This window comes from Phyllobates terribilis, unplaced genomic scaffold (genome assembly GCF_046119375.1).
Source record: "Phyllobates terribilis strain yellow unplaced genomic scaffold, ASM4611937v1 Scaffold_8__6_contigs__length_399053987, whole genome shotgun sequence".
NCBI classification, from domain to species: domain Eukaryota; kingdom Metazoa; phylum Chordata; class Amphibia; order Anura; family Dendrobatidae; genus Phyllobates; species Phyllobates terribilis.
In genome coordinates, this window is record NW_027362768.1 from 82,505,379 (window position 1) to 82,527,358 (window position 21,980).

Here is a 21,980-nt window from a genome sequence, read left to right on the forward strand (position 1 = left end):
TCCGGGTGACTGAGAGGTCTCTGCACTGCCCCTGGCCAGCTTCTACCAGCACCACTCCGGGTGACTGACAGGTCTCTGCACTGCCCCCGGCCAGCTTCTACCCACACCACTCCGGGTGACTGACAGGTCTCTGCACTGCCCCTGGCCGGCTTCTACCCGCACTACTCCGGGTGACTGACAGGTCTCTGCACTGCCCTGGCCATCTTCTACCTGAACCACTCCGGGTGACTGACAGGCCTCTGCACTGCCCCCGGCCGGCTTCTACCTGCACCACTCCGGGTGACTGACAGGTCTCTGCATTGCCCCTGGCGGGCTTCTTCCTGCATTACTCCGGGTGACTGACAGGTCTCTGAACTGCCCTGGCTGGCTTCTACCCGCACCACTCCATCTCTCCTCATGTACACACACAGTGCGGGGAGAAGCTGGCCGGTGGTGGCGCCAGACTCATCTCGTCTCTTACTATAGTCCCTGGACAAATCTCTAAACTATATTTTCTCTGAAAAGGTCTCCCATTCAGTCTGCAATCTTGCAGCCAGGCTAGGATTCATGCAACCCAGGATTTGACAAAATCTGTTGGAACAAATAGTAGATGTGTGAAACTAGCCGACCCGAGGCTGTAAGCACCCGCCGATGTCTGACGATCAGCGGTCATTTAATATGCCGTTTAGACAGGCCAACCGTGCTTCCAATATGCACAAAACGATCAGTAATAAATTGTTCTGTGCTCATGGACTATCATTGTTCTCGGCAGTACAGGTCCTGTTTCCACAAGACAATGTGCTGCTGAGATCAACCTCTTGATGTTGACACCGGGTCTGTGGCTCTAGCATGACATTTTATGCCACATGAGAACTGCGGCTAATCAGCGGTTGCTGATTGGAAGATGCGGGTGCTGCAGCCAATGAGGGAAGTGTCAGCGCTGCAGTCCATTAGCAGCTCCTGATAGGCTACAGCTCTCATGTGGCAATTCCTTTAAAAAGTAATTTCACCCGACAAACAAACGTTTTAATTGTTTGTCAGGAGATTGGCAGACGGTTTACATTGGCCAATTACTGGGAAACAAGCATTCGTAGGAGCGCTCGTTCACAAAAATCAGCTCGTGTACACTGACAGCAAGCACAGATCTACAAACAGATGAGTGAAACAAAAACAAAGTAATTAAAAACGTTGTGCGAGTTCTCACGGGGCAATTAAGGGGTGCTGTACATCACTTGCACCATCTTGCTGAACTGAGCAGCGTGGCAGTGTTTCCTGAGAATAGTGCCATCATTAAGCGTCTCTTTTCCAACTGGAAAAAGTTGTCTTATTGAATAATATTACATAAATAGACAAAAAAGATGAGCACCTTGGTGTTGCTGGGATCCCTTTATTTCGGGCCTTTTCGCTTTCCCCCATTTTGTCCATCCATGTCCCGCAGTTTAGTCGATTCCCTCCATACACAAAGCCAGTGACTGGGTCAACTCCAGCGCTGATGTTAAAACCTAAAGAATGAAAACAGGGATAAAGTGCATGATATATTACCGTATAGATATAGTGATATAGATCTTGATTTACAGAACTCACCTTCATCTCTCATGTTCCTGTCAATCTGGGGCCCGGCGTTCCTCTCTCTGAAGTTGATCCCTTGGGCGTGGCGCTGCAGGGCTTCTTGGATAACTTCATACAGGGGTTGGTCCTTTTGAAAAGACAGAGAGAGGACATAATCCTGTTACTTTCCACGAAATCACTGGAAATATGGAAATAGATGACAGATGTACTCAGAGACTAATAGTACGCCTGTAACAAACGGCTGCGACATGAGGATCAGCTCTGCTCCCCAATGTGTAGGTTACAGATACCAGTAAAGTCCATTCCCATACACTCCTCTACGCTTTGTTTTTTTGTTAAAATGATTCTGTTATTCTGTATATTTTTCTCTCTTTTCACTCTTGTCTCTTTAACCCCTTCACTACTCAGCAATTTTCCATTTTTTCCTCCCCTTCTTCCAAGAGTCCTTTCTGGCCATATAAGCTTGTTTTTTTAGTGAGACGAGTTGTACTTTTGAATGACACCATTAGTTTTATCATGTAATGAACTGGAAAAGAGTAAAAAAAAAAAATCAAGTGTGTTGAAACTGCAAAAAGTTTTTATTGATACCACTTTAGTGTACAGTACAGACCAAAAGTTTGGACACACCTTCTGATTTAAATATTTTTCTGTATTTTCATGACTATGAAAATTGTACATTCACACTGAAGGCATCAAAACTATGAATTAACACATGTGGAATTATATACTTAACAAAAAAGTGTGAAACAACTGAAAATATGTCTTATATTCTAGGTTCTTCAAAGTAGCCACCTTTTGCTTTGATGACTGCTTTGCACACTCTTGGCATTCTCTTGATGAGCTTCAAGAGGTAGTCACCGGAAATGGTCTTCCAACAATCTTGAAGGAGTTCCCAGAGATGCTTAGCACTTGTTGGCCCTTTTGCCTTCACTCTGCGTCCAGCTCACCTCAAACCATCTCGATTGGGTTCAGGTCTGGTGACTGTGGAGGCCAGGTCATCTGGTGTAGCACCCCATCACTCTCCTTCTTGGTCAAATAGCCCTTACACAGCCTGGAGGTGTGTTTGGGTTATTGTCCTGTTGAAAAATAAATGATGGTCCAACTAAACGCAAACCGGATGGAATAGCATGCCGCTGCAAGATGCTGTGGTAGCCATGCTGGTTCAGTATGCCTTCAATTTTGAATAAATCCCCAACAGTGTCACCAGCAAAGCACCCCCACACCATCACACCTCCTCCTCCATGCTTCACGGTGGGAACCAGGCATGTAGAGTCCATCCGTTCACCTTTTCTGCGTCGCACAAAGACACGGTGGTTGGAACCAAAGATCTCAAATTTGGACTCATCAGACCAAAGCACAGATTTCCACTGGTCTAATGTCCATTCCTTGTGTTCTTTAGCCCAAACAAGTCTCTTCTGCTTGTTGCCTGTCCTTAGCAGTGGTTTCCTAGCAGCTATTTTACCATGAAGGTCTGCTGCACAAAGTCTCCTCTTAACAGTTGTTGTAGAGATGTGTCTGCTGCTAGAACTCTGTGAGGCATTGACCTGGTCTCTAATCTGAGCTGCTGTTAACCTGCGATTTCTGAGGCTGTTGACTCGGATAAACTTATCCTCAGAAGCAGAGGTGACTCTTGGTCTTCCTTTCCTGGGGCGGTCCTCATGTGAGCCAGTTTCTTTGTAGCGCTTGATGGTATTTGCAACTACACTTGGGGACACTTTCAAAGTTTGCCCAATTTTTCACACTGACTGACCTTCATTTCTTAAAGTAATGATGGCCACTCGTTTTTCTTTACTTAGCTGCTTTTTTCTTGCCATAATACAAATTCTAACAGTCTATTCAGTAGGACTATCAGTTGTGTATTCACCAGACTTCTGCACAACACAACTGATAGTCCCAACCCCATTTATAAGGCAAGAAATCCCACTTATTAAACCTGACAGGGCACACCTGTGAAGTGAAAACCATTTCTGGTGACTACCTCTTGAAGCTCATCAAGAGAATGCCAAGAGTGTGCAAAGCAGTCATCAAAGCAAAAGGTGGCTACTTTGAAGAACCTAGAATATAAGACATATTTTCAGTTGTTTCACACTTTTTTGTTAAGTATATAATTCCACATGTGTTAATTCATAGTTTTGATGCCTTCAGTGTGAATGTACAATTTTCAAAGCCATGAAAATACAGAAAAATCTTTAAATGAGAAGGTGTGTCCAAACTTTTGGTCTGTACTGTAGATATGATGCTTTGATCGCCTGTCTGTTATTGCAGTTTATTGCAATGTCGCGACGACCAAAAAAACGTAATTCTGGCGTTATGATTTTTTTTCTCGTTATGACGTTACTTTCATTTATTTCATATTTTGATAGATTGGACATTTCTGAACCCAGCGATACCAATTATGTGATTTTTTTTAATTGTTTTATTTTTAATGGGGCAAAAGGGGAGAGATTTGAACTTTAGTGGGTTTTTTTCTTCATATTTTTAAAAACTTTTTTTCACTTTTTACTGTATTTAATAGTCCCCCCAGGAGAACTGAAGCTGCGATCGTCTGATCGCTTGTGCTACACACAGCAGGGCGTCTGCACTGTTATGTATAGCAAAAATCACAATCTCCTATAAGGCTCGTAATGACAGCCACAGGGGTCATCAGCAGACCCCCGGATGTCATGACAATCGCTAGGCGTCCCATGATCATGTCACAGGCATTTAACTGGTTAGCAGCCGCTGACAGAGCATCACTCCACCTGTGGCTGTTAGAGGCAATTGATGGCTGATTACATCACCATCAAGTGCAGGGAAGGATGCAGGCTCAGCGTGTGAGCCCGCATCAAAGGCAGGGACACTACTTCTGATGTACAAGCACGTCAAAAGTAGTGAAGGGGTTAATATGTCTGGTACAAGTGTATATGAAATATTCCATCACTTGAGCAAGACAAAAAGAGCAGATCGTTTGCTTTCTGAAGCTTTTGAACTCCCACATTCTGAGGTCCATGTACCTCACACCAGGAAAAGCAACAATTTTCTTCTGGTTCTTACAAAAATATGGAAACTCTACTGAAAATAACATTCTCTGTAATAAAGGACATATTCCAATCTATGAGTGAATTGCTAATAAGTAGAGTAGATGCAATGTGTACATCTTATCTGCTTCTTCAAACACCAGGGAAGTCCTGAGATTTGGTGAATTGCACTATGGATGGGTTTTGTAGCATGGATGCAAGCACTGTCAATCGGATTGCAGCAGGACCGCTACATTTTGGCTGTATACAAACAACACAATTTTAGTGCTGTTAAAGGGAACCTGTCTGACCTTCTCTGAGGGCAGTGTCAGGCACACTGATTGCAGCCTTGTATTTTCTTGCATCAGCGTGTATATTCCAGCTAAACCAACAGTATATTTGTTGCAGATAGCTGCCAGAGCAGAGAGTGAGGAGTGATGTACCCCTGAGATGCCAGCGCAGCCCTTCATCCAGCCACTGATTAGTAGCTTATTCCCTATTACTGTGCAAAGGGAAGAAACTGTCAATCAGTGGCCGGAGCATGGGAGAGCCTACAACTCATCAGATGCCGGTCAGCAGAAGGCAGCAAATATTGGACTGAGACACTATCAAGAAGTAAATTATTGGACATTCTTGTAACCTTGAGATTTTTTATATTGTTCAACAATTTTGTTTCTTAAGGCCCCATCACACTTAGCGACGCTGCAACGATCCCGACAACAATACGACCTGTCAGGGATCGTTGCTGCGTCGCTATGTGGTCGCTGGTGAGCTGTCAAACAGGCAGGCTCACCAGCGATCAGGGGAGCAGCGACATCGTGGAAAGAATCTTTCCACGATTTCCTGCTCCTGGTTACCAGCCTGCTGAAGCAGGAGCAGGCTGGTAACCATGGTAAACATCGGGTTACTAAGGGCACAAGCGCACCTAGTAACCCGTTGTTTATCATGGTTACCACTCTGCTACGGTGAGCGGGAGGTTACCGCTCACTTTAGCAGGCTCGTAATCATGATAAACAACGGGTTACTAGGTGCGTGTGTGCCCCTAGTAACCCGATGTTTATCATGGTTACCAGCTTGATCGCTGCTCTCGCTGGTCACACACAGCGATGTGTGCTGACCAGCGGGAGGGCAATGACCAAAAAATGGTCCAGGACACTTTGCAGCGATCAGTGACCTCACAGCAGGGGCCTGATCGCTGCAAAGTGTCACACATAGCGACATCGCTGGTGAGGTCGCTGTTGCGTCACCAAAACCGTGACACAGCAGCGATCTCGCTATGTGAGACGGGGGCTTTAGGTCCTCAGACCGCTTCTCTTTCTGTTCTCCATGCTTAGTGACAAACACACAGACACACAATGCAACGATTGTGTCAACTTCTCCCCTTTTTATCTGGTTTCAGGTGTGATTTTCCTATTGACCACACCTGTTACTTGCCACAGGTGAGTTTGAATGAGCATCACATGCTTGAAACAAAGTTATTTATCTACAATTTTAGAAAGGTGCAAACAATTTTTCCCGGCCCATTTTTGGGATTTTGTGTAAAATTACGTCCAATTTGTCTTTTTTTCGCAGATTTTTCATGTTGTTCCAATACACACAAAGGAAATAAACATGTGTATAAGAAAACATGTGAAATTGCAATAATTTTCTGTGACAAATACTTCATTTTCTGTAACAATTTCAAGGATGCCAACACTTTTGGGCCATGACTGGATATAGCCAAATAGCTCTGGCAGCTTGCTGTAAATTATCTGCTCATGTGTTTGCAGCTCATTGTAAGATCACAAGTCAGATGTGTAAGCAAGCATACAAAATACATACCACCTGTCCAGCGGGCAAATGAGAAGAATCATCTTTGGGGTACATCCGGGAGACTGGACACTTCAGTATGGATAAGCCATTAGGCACAATGTTGCAGTAATCTTGTATACACTGCAGCCACCACCACACGGCATCTCTGCAGTTATATCTGGCGTAGGTGCCCTGGCCAAGAAGGTTGGGGATCAGCCCGTGTCTCAGAGTGCCAGCAAATGCAAGAATAATGTTCCTGCGGATACAACAGTTACACATACTGCTGTGATCCAAACCTGAAGTTACATTCACACATGATATCACTGCTGGATAATGAAGCAGAAAACAATAAGGTTCTGTTCACACTGCATGTCTGAATTGGGTTCGGAGGTTCTCCCCTAAAAACAGGATGCAGATGAACCCCCGATGGGGCCATCTATTGCAATTACACAAACAGTTCAAATGAACTCTGTGTTTTTTCTTTCTGAAAATGTCAATCATATCAGACATGTAGCATAAATGGAATTCATTTCAACTCCATTCCCGTCAGTGTCAGGGGCTCTTTTAAATCCTGTTTTGGTGGGATTCCCCGAACCCTCTGCAGAAATACAGTGCAAACAGGACCTAAAACACCACTATGTAATGAGACTGTGTAATGAAACCATTGCAAAACAAATGTGACAAGTACATCATAGCAATCACATTATTTTCTTTGTGGATTTAGCCAAGTTACACACGTTCCAGATTTGATGCAGATTTTCTGTCCAGAAGGAAGGCAGCCTAATACAGTAAAATCTCGGTTTTAAAAATCTCATCTACACATTGTGGAAATTTTCTGCACCTTGACCTACCTGCTTTGTGGATTCTAAAATCTGCAGTATGTCCATTCAGGTTGAGGTTTTAAACTTTTAATGGACTTTTAACTTGATTCAATAAGTTTTTATCCAGTTGGTTATGCCAGAAACTAACCTAGTGTTTTCCTCTGTCAGCTGCAATCACCAGCAGGTACGGCACACACTGGTTTCTAATTACAGCAACGGATCCATCTATACTACCATATACTATACTACAGCTCCAACCTTCCCCCTCTTCCCTGTCTCTTTTATGTTCATTCTTTGTGCATAATTTATTGCGGTCTTCACTCTTGCAATGCATGTGGTGAAATTCACAACAAAATCAGCATGTAAGACGTGCAAATTTTTATGCGGAAACATTGCAGATAAGTAAAAAAAATGTCTGCATTGAATCCACATGTGCAACCGGCCAGACAGTGACTAAGAACGGACGGGCCAAGTTGCACCATGCTTCATCTGATCACAATATTGCAAAAGTCTAAGTTGTTCATAATTAAAATAACCGTAAGCAGAATGAATTACTGATTGGACTAAGAAAATGTTAGAACAGAAATTATTTGAGAGCAGCTGTGTGTAATACCCCAGAATGAAGATTCTGGCCAAATTGGGAGATTTTGTTTCTTGCAGTGTGTTTGTCCATACACATACATGAGCTGCAGGACATGGCTGGCAGTGAGACGCAGCGATACATTCACGCTGATTAATAATGGAAGAGCTACAATTCCTATTGTGTACAAATAGATGGCCGGTATAAGAAGTTTTTCTCTGACCTCGCCTCGATGTGTCGTCCGGTGACGAGAAGCAAACCTCTCAAGGATATAAAAGTGTCTCTGCCCCAGCAGCGGAAGATTCCAGAGGAGAAGTGAGGAAGACCTACAAAAAAACAGGCAATCAAGATTACACAGGGCTCCGTAAACCCAAAACTTTTCTAGGACGTTTATTTGTATAGATTAATTCAGTACCCAAATACAGCTTCATGTAAGCTCATAAAACAGGATATTGTATGAAAAGCTATTCTTTATGTCCTATATGAAAACACTGGAAGCGGGTGGTGATAAACTGCAGACCAGCAGTACAGTTTATTATCAGCTGAGGTTAAGCAATTTAGTGATAGGGAGGCAGGGAAGAGTGACCTAAAAGGAATCTGTAAGTAAGATAAACCCGCCACCATACCACCATGTATGTCATGCAGGTCTTTGAAATGTAAATCCATGGACACTTTTATATCTTTTATCTGTTGCTGCATCCGGAATAATTAGTGTTTTCATTCATTTGCATTATAGGGAAACTGACAGCTGATACATGCTGTAAAACATGTAAAAGCTGCAGGAGACTAGTCGGACAGGTGAGTTCCCGATGCTTTCTCCCCGCCCGCTCCCAGTGCTGTCAGGTCTCTCCCTATACACGCATGCAGGAAGAGACCTGTCACTCAGGGAGAGCGAGGGGGAGCAGCTGCCGGGGACCCCAGTCGGGTTTCAAAGTATGTTTTTTTCTGAATTGTTGCAGTGTTTCAGAGTTGAGCATACCTGGCTGAGATCATACAGCTCATGATTGATACATGCTCTCCGTTGATCGGGCAGCATGTATCTGCTGTCAGGATCACTTTAAAACAGTGTTACTCAATGAAACCCAATATGAGCTGCTAACCCAGTCTAGACTAGAGAAAGGCTCCAGACAAAGCTGACGTAATGTAACCTTTCTAGCACAGGGCCTAGCAGGCATTGCATTCACACGTGTACTCTCTTTTTTGGATCCCTGTGCTGTGCACGATGCCTCAGCCTGCTACTTGCTAAGTGATACTTGGGAGCCTACCTAATAAATTAACAAGAAAATATCTCTACTTTATTAAAATATAATTTTTATATGTAATACATAGGGGCGATCTTATTATAATGTATGAATATATGAGGGGACAGTACAGATCTGTACAATGATCTTTTTACAAGTAGGGTTACAATGGTGACAAGGGCCATCCTCTACGTCTTGAGGAAAGAAGGTTTAGTCATAATGACAGAGGCAGATTCTTTACTGTAAGAGCAGTGAGCCTGTGGACCTCTCTGCCACATGATGTGGTAATGACTAATTCACTACAAAGTACAAGGAGGATGTTCTTGATAAATATAATATTACAGGTTATGGCATTGGATTCTGTGATAGGGTGTTGATCCAGGGAACTAGTTTGATTGCGGTATGTGGGGTCAGGAAGACACTTTTCCCCTAATATGCGGTTATAAGCCATCTTGAAAAATGTTATGGTATAATGTGTCTGCTTGCTGTATCTATGTCATCTGCTGAATTCTCATCTTGAAACTATTTCTATGGTATAACATCTCTGCTTGCTGTATTTGTGCTCTGTTATCTGATGCATTGTATTCAATATTTACTGATATATGTCTGTCCTTCCATCATTGTAAACTCTATCTGATGGAAGGTGCTATATACCGTGTCAGGCATAAGGTGTTAGGTCTGTGTCTTTGATCAGCTCTCCACCCCTGGTGAGCTGAGCAGCTGAAAATTTAGTCACAAGCAGCTCCCACAATGCCTCTCACCTGATGCTATAGTCCTTCCTATAAATCTAGATGCATCATAAGGGGTACATGCACGTGTCCTATTCGACAAGTGTCTAAGGGTCCGTGCCCATGATGCGTTTTTCAAGCGTTTATGCTGCGGAATTTTTGCAGCGTAAACGCTTGGGGAACACTTGGTAATCCGCCTCCCATGGTCCCCAATGAAATTCCGCACTTTCAATGCTCATGCTGCGGAATTTTCCACAGCGTTTTTGATGTGCGGAAAAATCCGCAGCATGTCCATTATTTGTGCGTTTATGCATGCGGAACTGCCATCTGCAATGCATTAGAAAACGCAAGGCAATTCCGCATGTGCAAAACGCTTGAAAATCGAGATAAAAACGCGTGTCAAATTCCGCACGCGTTTTTCCGGGCAAGGAGATGCAGAAATGAAGCTGCATCATGGGCACATAGCCTGACAGTCATTTCAATGGCAGTCATTCAGGGCAGGAGTCAGGTAACCCACACTCTGTAGTTTATTCCTGCATCCATATTCCTGAGTGCTTTTTTCATCCACATTCACCGCCCTATCCCCCCTCCATCACCACTCATCCACATCGGCCCCTCTCTCCTGCCCTCTCCCATGTACAGCTCCCATGCTCTTCTGAACTTCCTGAAAAATCTCACTCTATCTTATCCAAAGGTATTGCACAAGAAACCACGTCACAAATCCAAAAACTATCTGCTCTTTCTCTTTTTACTGCTACTACTCATTTCAGGGGATATCTCTCCTAACCCCGATCCACCCTCCGCCAACCTCAACCCCTCCCCCATCTCACATCGAAACCCTGCTAACCTTATTAACATCAGCTGTACTCCTTCATCTCCCTCCTTCAATTGTGCACTGTGGAATCAACAGTCTGTATGCAATAAGCTTCCTTTCCTGCACAATTACTTTCTGACCAACTCTCTCAATCCGCTGGCCCTCACTGAAACCTGGATTCAGGATTCTGACACTGTCTCCCCTGCCACTATTTCTCATGGCGGCTTGCATTTTTCCCATTCCCCAAGACCTGCAAACAGACTTGGTGGTGGAGTCGGCATACTCCTGTCCCCACAATGCACCTTCCAGGTCATCCCCCCTGTTCCATCACTCTCATTCCCTTCTTTTGAGGTCCATACCATCAGGCTCTTCCATCCCCTCTCCCTCCGAGTAGCGGTCGTATACCATCCCACAGGCTCACCAACCCTGTTCCTTGACCATTTTTCTGCCTGGCTGCCGCACTTCATGTCTTCAGATTTACCAACCCTTATCCTGGGAGACTTCGACATAGCCATAAACAGCACCACCTCCTCATCCGCATCCCAGCTTCTATCTTTAAGCACTTCTCTTGGCCTTTCACAGCTTTCAACCTCTGAGACACACAAAGACAGAAACACCCTTGATCTGGTCTTCGTCCGGCTTTGTTCAATCCCCCACCTAAATAACTTCCCTCTTCCCCTCTCTGATCATAACATTCTCCCCTTCACGCTCACAAATCCTCACCCGCCCCAGCACACTCCTACCTATCACACATTCAGAAATCTACAAGCCATTAACCCTCATACACTTACAGAGTTCCTTCACTCATCACTGTCTCCAATTTCCTCTCTGTCCTGTCCTGATCTGGCTGTAAACCACTACAATGACACTCTCAGAAGCACGCTGGACCAATTAGAGCCCCTCACCCTCAGAACCTCTAAACACAGAGTAAAACAGCCCTGGCTCACACCGCAAACCCGATTTCTCCAGCGATGCTCTAGAAGTGCCGAACGCCTATGGAGGAAAACTCGCACACTAGAAAACTTTATCCACTATAAATTTATGTTAAAAACATATAACTCTGCCCTTCACTTCGCCAAACAGACCTACTTCACCACCCTGATCTCCTCACTATCCAACAACCCCAAAAAACTCTTCGACACCTTTCACTCCCTCCTCTGTCCTAAAGCCCAGGCCCCCATCACGGACATTTGTGCTAAGGACTTGGCAGCCTACTTCACAGAGAAAATACACACCATCCATCAGGAAATCAGCTCCCAGCCACCAAGTGCCGTGACTCCCATCCCTCCCCTCATCCCCTCTGGATCACTCTCCATATTTGATTTGACCCAGTCACAGAAGAAGAAGTCTACAGGCTCCTCTCTTCTTCTCATCCCACTACCTGCACCAATGACCCCATCCCCTCACATCTACTCCTGTCTTTTTCTTCAGTCGTCATTAGTCACCTAACTAAAATCTTCAACCTCTCCCTCTCTTCTGGTATCTTCCTCTCCTCCTTCAAACACTCCATCATTACTCCATTATTAAAAAACCCTTCCTTGACCCTTCCTGCACAAACAACTACAGACCAGTGTCCAATCTTCCCTTCATCTCTAAACTCTTGGAGCACCTGGTCTACTCCCACCTTACCTCTCCACTCACTCTCTTCTAGACCCATCACAGTCCGGTTTCCGCCCTCTACATTCTACAGAAACTGCACTCACCAAAGTAATCAATGACCTTCTGACAGCAAAACATACAGGTGACTACTCTCTGCTCATTCTTCTTGACCTCTCTGCATCTTTCGACATCGTTGACCACCACCTCCTACTCTCTATGCTCCACTCAATCGGCATAAAGGACACTGCTCTCTCCTGGTTCTCCTCCTACCTATCCAATTGCTCTTTCAGTGTATCGTTCGCTGGCTCCACTTCTTCCCCCCTTTCTTTCACTATAGGGGTTCCTCAGGGTTTAGTCCTTGGCCCTATTCTCTTCTCTCTCTACACAGCCCCAATTGGACAGACCATCTCAAATTTGTTTTTCAGTACCATCTTTATGCTGATGACATACACCTCATCCCCTGACCTTTAACCCCACTGTACTAGAGAACACCAGTGACTGTCTGGCCGCAGTTTCTAACATCATGTCCGCTCTCTATCTGAGACTCATCCTTTCCAAAACTGAACTTCTTCTCCTTCCGCCATCTACTCACCTCCCTAAATCTGACATCTCCCTCTCCATGTGTGGCACCACAATAACACCGAGCCAGCAGGCGCGTTGTCTGGGCGTTGTGTTTGACACCAATCTTTCCTTCACCTTCCATATATAATCTCTTGCCTGCTCTTGTCGCTTGCATGTGAAGAACATCTCTAGAATCCGCCCCTTTCTCACCTTGGAAACAACAAAAACCCTCACTGTTGCCCTGATCCACTCCCGCTTTGACTACTGTAACTCTCTGTTAATTGACACCCACCTCACTCGACTTTCCCCTCTCCAGTCCATCCTTAATGCTGCAGCCAGGGTCATCTATTTGGCTAATCGTTACTCAGACTCCTCTGCTCTGTGCCAGTCATTGCACTGGCTGCCCATGAATTATAGGATCCAATTTAAATTGCTTGTTTTCACGCACAAAGCTCTCCACAGTGCGGCACCCCCCTACAACTCTTCCCTCATTTCTGTTTATTGGCCTACCCGTTCTTTACGCTCCGCAAGCCACTTTCGACTAACATCTGTACCTCCCACTCCCGGCTCCAAGACTTCTCCCAAGCTGCACCCATTCTTTGGAATGCTCTACCCCAAGAAATTAGGACGAACCACAACTTACACAGTTATAGGCGCTCCCTAAAAACACAACTGTTTAGGGCGACCTATCAAGTTCCTTAATCAAAGTCCTTTTATATTGTTATAGCCCATTCCTTATTTCTCCAAACATAAGTCTCCACCGAACCCAAAAGCACTACAGATACTGGCTGGTGATGAGCTCATGCAGCCTTTATCTATCCCTTATCCCCTCAAGATGGCTGGACCATAATTGTAAATAAGCCCCTGTACTTTGTGTCACCCCCACCTCACTGTAGATTGTAAGCTCTTACGAGCAGGTTCGTCATTATTTTTGCTTTAATTATTGTATTATCTTTAGCTATGTTACTTATGACTGTTGTATATGAACCTCTGAATTGTAAAGCGCTGCGGAATATGTTGGTGCTATATAAATAAAGATTATTATTATTATTATCAGTCTTTTACCTTCCTCTGGATCAAGATCTTAGGTTACATGTTAAGACTTGAAAACTTGTATTTCCTTTCAAACGTAACATTATGAAACTTGAAAGCTTACCAGCTGCTAATGAAGGACAGCACTGCTCCTTCTCCTGTGTAATGTTGTTGGCACGGTATGGCACTTCTGTTAGAGAAGGTGACAGGACCGGCAGGGCAGGAAATCTCCCAACTCCGCACATCTGCACCGACCCCAGAGCCAAGTGCTTCACCAAAGTAGACCCGTTCTGTACAAAGCTATAGGGGACAGATACACAAACAAGTCTATAGGTGATTACTGGAAGGCTTCGCTGGGATATGTACATTTGGGTGCTGTGCAATACTAAATAAAGAATGAGGCCAAAAAAGCAGACTAGATAATACTATAGGGAAAAAAGGGAACGAGACACTAAAGCTCCTAAAGATCTCCATCAAAAAGATTAGGATTGTACTGTGCTTTTACAGTCCTCAAGCAATCACTGAATTCAGTATTAGTACATACTACGATGCCTTACCTCTATCAGGACTGATATGTAAAGGACACATTTAATGGATACATTTATTATGCTTTTCTTATATATCGCTATCATATTTCGCAGCGCTTTACAGACATTATCATCACTGTCCCATTGAGGCTCACAATCTACATTCCCTATCAGTATGTCTTTGGAGTGTGGGAGGAAACCGGAGACCCCGGAGGAAACCCACACAAACACGGGGAGAACATACAAACTCCTTGCAGATGTTGTCCTTGGTGGGATCTAAACCCAGGACCACAGTGCTGGAAAGCTACTGTGCTAATCCATTGAGCCACCATGCTGCCCAAAGTATATGAATATCTTTATGCACAGTAAAAAGTCCACATAGTTATAAAATATTCTATATATTCCATATACTGGGGTCCAGGATTCAATTCCCATCAAGGACAACATCTGCAAGGAGTCTGTATGTTCTCCCCATATCTCCCTGGGTTTCCTCCGGGTTCTCCGGTTTCTTCCCACACTCCAAAAGACATAATGATAGGGAATTTAGCTTGTGAGCCCCAATGGGGACAGCGGTGATAATGTCTGTAAAGCGCAGTGGAATTAATGGCGCTATATAAGCAAGGAAAATAAATAAATATAATACTTAGAAATATTCAATATGAAGGTACAGATGTTTTTATACTGTGATCTTCCAGGAGAGATCAGATAATTTTCTGTTGTATTCAGTAATAGATTAAATTATAAAATGCCTTTAGCTACTGTACATGAGCATGGATTCACCAACATCTGCACTCTTTGAGGTCTCCTGGATGAAATAGCCCATGATAAATGCAGATTTACTTTAGCTCAGGAACTATAGCAGAGTGTTGGGCTTTTCATAATTATCTTATAATAGGAGTAAAAATTCTTTAAAGGGAAACTGACATGTCCCCAAATGTTATTAACCAGCAAATATAGGGTTAATCTGTATGTTCATAACGTTACAATGTTGCCCGGTCGCCTTACTGAAAGTGTGGCTACTGGAGAAAATGAACTTTATGCCTGCTGGGAGTCGCCGGCTTTCAGTCATAGAGGCGCGGCCGGCACGGCTACTGTCATCGCCCAGTACACAGTGTGTGACAGCACTCTGATTGACAGCTCGCTCTCCACAGGTGTACTGCCCCACAAGCTGTCAATCAAAATGCTGGGGCGTGCTTATAGCTGCAGCTCATTGTGTACTGAGTGATGACTGTAGCTGCGCCGCCTGCATCTTTATGACTGAAAGCTGGCGACTCCTGCAAGGAATAAAGTTCATTTCCTCCTTGCAAATGGGTTTTCAGTGCAGCGGTCAGGCAGCATTTACCTGAAGATTAACCCCATATCTGCAAGTTAATAGCATTTAGGACATGACCGATTTATACAAACTGACATACTTTAATTTACACTAGAGTAAGTAAAGAGATAAATGACAATTTACTAGTTTACTCTGTGCAGACTCAGGTACATGGAAAAGATAGGGATTATGGAGTTGTAGGTCTCATACCTGGACATCTGTTTCCAAGCCGCTTCCAATAGAGTTGTGTAAGCTCCAATTAATATGGCATCAAAATAACAGGGGATCAGATAACGTGGAATTTGCTTTAGGTAAGCGAACATTGCTGCAAACCATTTGCCCACCTTAAAAACAAATTCAAAGCCGTCAAGGCAGCGAATACCTCAAATATAATGCTGAAATATAATATTCAGATTCCAAAAAACCATTACGGTGAGTTTCAATACATTTGAAGGGAATCTGTCACCAGGTTTTTTTACCCCATCTGAGATTGGCATGATGTACAGGCAGAGACCCTGATTTCAGCGACGTGTCACTGACTGGGCTGCATGCTGCAATTTTGATAAAATCCCAGGTTTATCTGCTGCAGATCCAGCAGTTCACTGAATGCTGAGCTCTGTATAACCCCGCCCACATCACTGATTGACAGCTTTCTGTGTACACTGCGCATAGGCAGAAAGTCAGTGGTGGGGGTGGGGTTATAAAGAGCTCATGAATATGGAGAACTATATGGCAGCAGGTTTACTAGTCCTCTAGTGATAATCTCCTGCTGATAAAACTGTGATTGTATCAAATCTACAGCAAGCAGCCCAGTAAATGACACATCGCTGGAATCAGGCTCTCTTGCCCTATATTAGGCTGATCTCCGATTGTATAGCAAAAACCTCTGTTTTATGATTAGCTAGGACTGTGTCATTCTGGTCAGTCGATGATTTACTGAGAAGATTGTAAGACTACAGTTACTCTCCACATTGCCTTTCTCTTACCTCTGCACATGCTCCTCCTCGAGCAATCAGGCGGTTACTCAGATAATCAATCATCCAATCTCCAGAACGCAGATTATCACAAAACGGGTGTCCAAGATCATTCTTAGGTCTGATGTCAGCCATGACAGATATTAAGCCTGGTAACGTATAAAATGTGATCAGATACAATTACAAATAAGTGTTATATTTAGTAATCTGACGTAATAAACCTACACACAACACAGCAGCTGGCCAGCACAGGATAGCGAGAATCTCATTCATCTGTGCAGCATTCATTATGTATTATTGGGACATTGTTATTGTAATCCTAGGTTATCCCCTTTCAGACAAAATACATAGACTCTACTGGTTCAGAACTAAGGCATCAAAAAGATGCAAAAAAAGTGTGGACTATTTATCCCCCTTTTCTTACATTTCAAAAAAGCCAATTCATGTTTAAAAGGGAATCTGTCACCTGATTTTTGCCACCTAATCTGAGAGCAGCGTAATGTAGGGACATAGAATCTGATTCCAGGGATATGTCACTTACTGGGCTGCTTGCTGTAGTTTTGATAAAATTGCTGCTTTATCAGCAGGAGATTACTAATAGGGGACTAATAAACCTGCTGCCATGTAGTCCTCCAAATTCATGATCTCTGCATAACCCCGCCTCAGCCACTGATTGGCAGCTTTCTGCCTATGCACAGTGTACACAGAAAGCGGCCAATCAGTGGTGTGGGCGAGGCTGTACAGAGCTCAGCATTCAGAGAACTGCTAGATCTGAAGCAGAAAACACAATGATTTCATCAAAACAATAGCAAGCAGCCCAGTAAGTGACACATCGCTGGAATCAGGTCCTCTGCTCCTACATCATGCTGCTCTGAGATGGAGTAGCAAAAACCTGGTGAGAGATTCCCTTTATGGTCCCCGTACATATTAACTTAAAGTCGGATGAACTCACTAATATTGGGATATTTGTTAGTTTGAACATATTTTTTGGTTATATTAAAAAATATACAAAATTTCACCAACACTGAAGTTTAAACAATGCACAGTACTAAGTGCAATAACCTCACCTTGCAAACCTGCATACTTTAAGGGTGTCCAGTTTGGTATGTTGTAACAACCGCCCCCATCTTCCTGCTCCTCTGAATCACAGCGGTACAGTACTTGGTTAAGGTCAGACAGAGATAGATTAGATGCAATGCTAAATGTGAAAGAAAAGAAATAGAGATTTGTGAATGAAATGGCCACAACAGTATGAAAGTGAAGCCAATTCTGTCTTACAGAGAGGTTCTAGAATGTGGCCTTTATTGAGCCTACACATAAGTCATTGTGAAGACATGTCCACAAGTGATACTCGGAGCAGGAGAAAAAGAGGCATCATCCGCTAAAAGTTTAGTGATGGTCTGCATCTGACAGATCTTCCTTTCCAGCCTCTTACTAGCTTCACTCACGTGCTTGCTGGGTTTGCAGCCTTGGACATGCCCATATAGGAATGCTTGCCCGCACATAAAATGAGCAAGCCTTCCATCTGACGTCTGTACAAAGCTTTACTATAATGTGTTGTAAGGTGTACAGTGGATGGGAGATAAACCTGGAGTAATGCTTTGGTACATATAGGACTAAAAGTGGTTAAACAGCCATCCATGACAGGTTGATTATGAGCAGCTGAACGGCTACTCACCATATCTCCACCTCTGGGTGTGGTTCACTTGGTAAAATGATACCTGTTTGTCTCATACATGGCTATGGGTATGGAGGTGTGCAGATCTCCTGGATTGAGTGCCTTTGCTAAAGGATTAAGAAGCTGGACTCTAAGCCAGGCGGGTTAACCAGACTATTGTATGGACTTGTTACTTTATGTGTCATTTTGTGCCGGACAAAGGCTGTATTTCACCCCTTTACAGCCCAAGGCGTACTAATACGTACCTGCGCCCTGGGCTGTAAGAGCCAGTTACATATTAGTACGCCCTGTTGATTTCGCCCGCACACAGGCTGTGCGGGCGCGATTGCCACCGGGTGTCAGCTGATAGTCACAGCTGACACCCGGTGCTACGTGCAGGGAGTGGTCCTGCACCGCTCCCGGCACATTAACCCCTGAAATGTTGCGATCGAAGTCGATCGCAGCATTGCGGGGGCAAGGGGAGGTGATCGCAATACTCACCTCCTCTCCCGGCCTCCAAAGCTGTCTGCCGCGGCTTCCCGGACGTTGCTGTGGCGCCCGTGAGGGTTCAGTCGCCACAGAGGTACTGCATCTCATCCAGAGGTGTGGGTTCTCACTCTCAGGTAAGGATGGAGTACTGCCCGGGACCCACCCACTTGCATCCAATACACTCCACTTCAGAGGGCAGGGCGAGATTGCTCCTAAGGGAGAGCACAGTCCCTGGTCCCTGGCTGGAGGGCGGAACCATGTAGTGGGTGTGGGTGGAGGAAGAAGTACAGGGGAGCACTTCAGGAGTAGTATAAAAAGGGGAGCCATCTTGGGAGTGGTCAGAACAGTCTGAGGGGACAGTCAGAGGAGGACAGTGAAAGGAGCAGGAGCTCTGCTCAGGAGGAGTGGGCCTGAGTGAGAGAGGCCCAGGAGGTCAGACTGAAGAGAGGAGAGGAGCAGAGAGGAAGGCTCCAGAAAGAAAGAGGGGATATAAGGGGTGCGGGAAGTGCAGGAGGCCACCCGTACGCCCGAATCTACCAGGACGTGGAGGGATCAGGCCGCAAAGGGGACCGGCCCCTAACTAGTGGGAATTACAACATTCAGCTAGAAACCGGAGGCTTCTACATTTTCGAGGTGTAGTTGCCCACAGCCGCAATAAATCGCCAAAAAGGTAGTCGCACAGGATCCAGGGAACTCCAGGTTGTCAACAAGATCTGAGGTTACCGGCTTTGGACACTGGTTGCGAGGCGCAGGGCAGGAGGGTGAGAGCCAGCGCAGGAATACGACCGAGAAAGGCACAGGCACACAGACGGGGTCCCGTTAAGTACTTCTGAAATACCTGAGGGATTGCTGAACCCCTGCCTCGGTGAATGCAGAACGACGTGGGTGGTGATAATTGGCCGTTGTAACCAGGAGCAACGTGATAATCGTGAGTAAACCTTGAAGACTGCACCCCACTGTCTCTGTGAATTATTGCTGCGCCACCACCAGCCCTGCATTACACTGCACAGTAACATCTACCTCATTAACCATCACAGCACCGCCCTGGACCTTAGCTCTACCTGTGGAGAGCTGAATCAACTCTGCTGCATTACCAACAGCTCCAGAGGACCTGCTCCGCAGCGGCGGCTCCATATAGCCGCATACCACAGGTGGCGTCACGAACATTATATATAAAAACTATTAATTCCCCTTTTATTGACCGCCCTGGGTCACGGAGCGGGTCACTGCCACTGTGACATCCCCCCAGCATCGACCGGCCCGGCTACCGAGTTCCCCACGGCCCAGGGGGCGCGTCATTGCCATGACGACCCAATGTTGTCATGACAACATCCGGGTCACCAGACAGCAGGAAGATACTTTGGTCACGTGAAGTGCATGACCAAAGTATCTTCTGCAGCGATGACAGCCAGTATAGCACAGGGATGGTGCTCCATCCCTGTGCTATACAGGCGATCAGAATAAAAAAAGTGAAAGTCCCATAGTGGGACAAAGTATAATAGCCCAAAAAGTGTTAAAAAATGAAAAAAAAAATAAAAAAAAGAATCCACCAAAAATAAAAATATAATGTACCCATCAATAAATATTATGAAAAAAAATAAAAAAAAACAATAAAAGTACATATATTTGGTATCACCGCGTCCAGAACGACCTGACCTATAAAACTGTTCCACTAGTTAACCCCTTTAGTGAACACGGTAAAAAAACAAAATAAAAAAAGAAGCAAAAAACAAAGCTTTACCATCATACCGCCAAACAAAAAATGGAATAACACGTGATCAAAAAGACGAATATAGATAAAAATGGTACAGCTGAAAACGTCATCTTGTCCCGCAAAAAACAAGCCACGATACAGCTCCATCAGCCGAAAAATAAAAAGTTATAGCTCTCAGAATAAAGCGATGCAAAAAAAATATTTTTTATTGTGTAAAAGCGCCAAAACACAAAAAAGCGATATAAATGAAGTACCACTGTAAACGTACTGACTCAAAGAATAAAGCTACCTTATCAATTTTACCACACGCAGAACAGCATAAAAAAAAACATAAAAACAATTCAGGAATTGCTGGTTATTGCTTATTCTGCCTCCCAAAAATCGGAATAGAAAGCGATCAAAAAATGTCACGTGCCTGAAAATGGTACCAATAAAAACGTCAACTCATCCCACAAAAAACAAGCCGTCATATGACTCTGTCGGCCAAAATCTGGAAAAATTATAACTCTCAAAATATGGCGATGTAAAAACTAGATTTTACAAAAAAATGTGTCTTTTATTGTGTGACAGCTGTCAATCATAAAAACCCGATATGATTCTGGTATCTCTGTAATCGAACCGACCCGAAGAATAAAGTCATCTAATCACTTATACCACATGAGGAAAGGCGTAAAAAATAAACTCTAGGGTTAGGGTTGGGCTAGGGTTAGGGTTGGGTTTGGGTTGGGCTAGGGTTACGGTTAGGATTGGGCTAGGGTTAGGGTTAGGATTGGGCTAGGGTTAGGGTTGGGCTAGGGTTGGGGTTACGGTTGGGCTAGGGTTGGGGTTGCGGTTGGGATTTTTTTCAAAAGTAAAAAAGATGACGATATGGCGACAACTGTTGAGCGCAAATGTTCGCTACTTGAGTTTGCATCGGGTGCTCGGGTATGCACTGAGTATCGCGGGTGCTCGAGTGACATGCTCGTGGTTCGTGGCCAAAAAACCTCATGGGGATTGCCTGCCATGCACGAGCGATCCCCGCATGTTTTTTTTTGAGTGTCTAATAACCGTGAAACATGCGGGCGGGGACTCGAGCATTTCACTTGAGCACCCGTGATACTTGATGCATACCCGAGTACCCGATGCAAACTCAAGTAGCGAGCACTTGCGCTCAAGACTAAAGACAACTTATTCAATATGATGACCTAATGTTATCAAATTCTGTGTCGTACCTCTGGGTTCAAAATGTTCACTATACCCCTTGATAAAATCCTTGAGGGGTGTAGTTTCCAAAATGGGGTCACTTGTGGGGGGTTTCCACTATTTAGGCACATCAGGGGCTCTCCAAACGAGACATGGCGTCCGCTCTCAATTCCAGACAATTTTGCGTTCAAAAAGTCACACAGTAATCCTTCCCTTCTGAACTCTGCCGTGCGCCCAAACACTGTATTTTCTCCACATATGGGGTATTGGCGTACTCAGGAGAAATTGCACAACAATTTTGGGGTCCATTTTCTCCTCTTACTCTTGTGAAAATAAAAAAATAGGGGCTAAAACCTAATTTTTGTGGAAAAAGTTTGATTTTTTTATTTTCACGGCTCCATGTTATAAACTTCT

General features: G+C 44.4%; 1 protein-coding gene across 5 annotated transcripts in view; it reads right to left on the minus strand.

Moving 5' to 3' along the window:
- Positions 1 to 21,980, minus strand: part of AGL (amylo-alpha-1,6-glucosidase and 4-alpha-glucanotransferase) — a 162,962-nt gene that overhangs the window by 18,706 nt on the left and 122,276 nt on the right. For all 5 annotated transcript variants that reach the window (XM_073643068.1, XM_073643070.1, XM_073643067.1 and 2 more), the window contains 8 exons: positions 17,592 to 17,722; positions 16,537 to 16,673; positions 15,761 to 15,894; positions 13,836 to 14,011; positions 7,960 to 8,062; positions 6,366 to 6,591; positions 1,564 to 1,675; positions 1,346 to 1,481 (listed from right to left, as the gene is read on the minus strand). In XM_073643068.1, the coding sequence (XP_073499169.1) occupies positions 1,346 to 1,481; positions 1,564 to 1,675; positions 6,366 to 6,591; positions 7,960 to 8,062; positions 13,836 to 14,011; positions 15,761 to 15,894; positions 16,537 to 16,673; positions 17,592 to 17,722 (1,155 nt within the window). The remainder of the gene's footprint in view (positions 1 to 1,345; positions 1,482 to 1,563; positions 1,676 to 6,365; positions 6,592 to 7,959; positions 8,063 to 13,835; positions 14,012 to 15,760; positions 15,895 to 16,536; positions 16,674 to 17,591; positions 17,723 to 21,980) is intronic.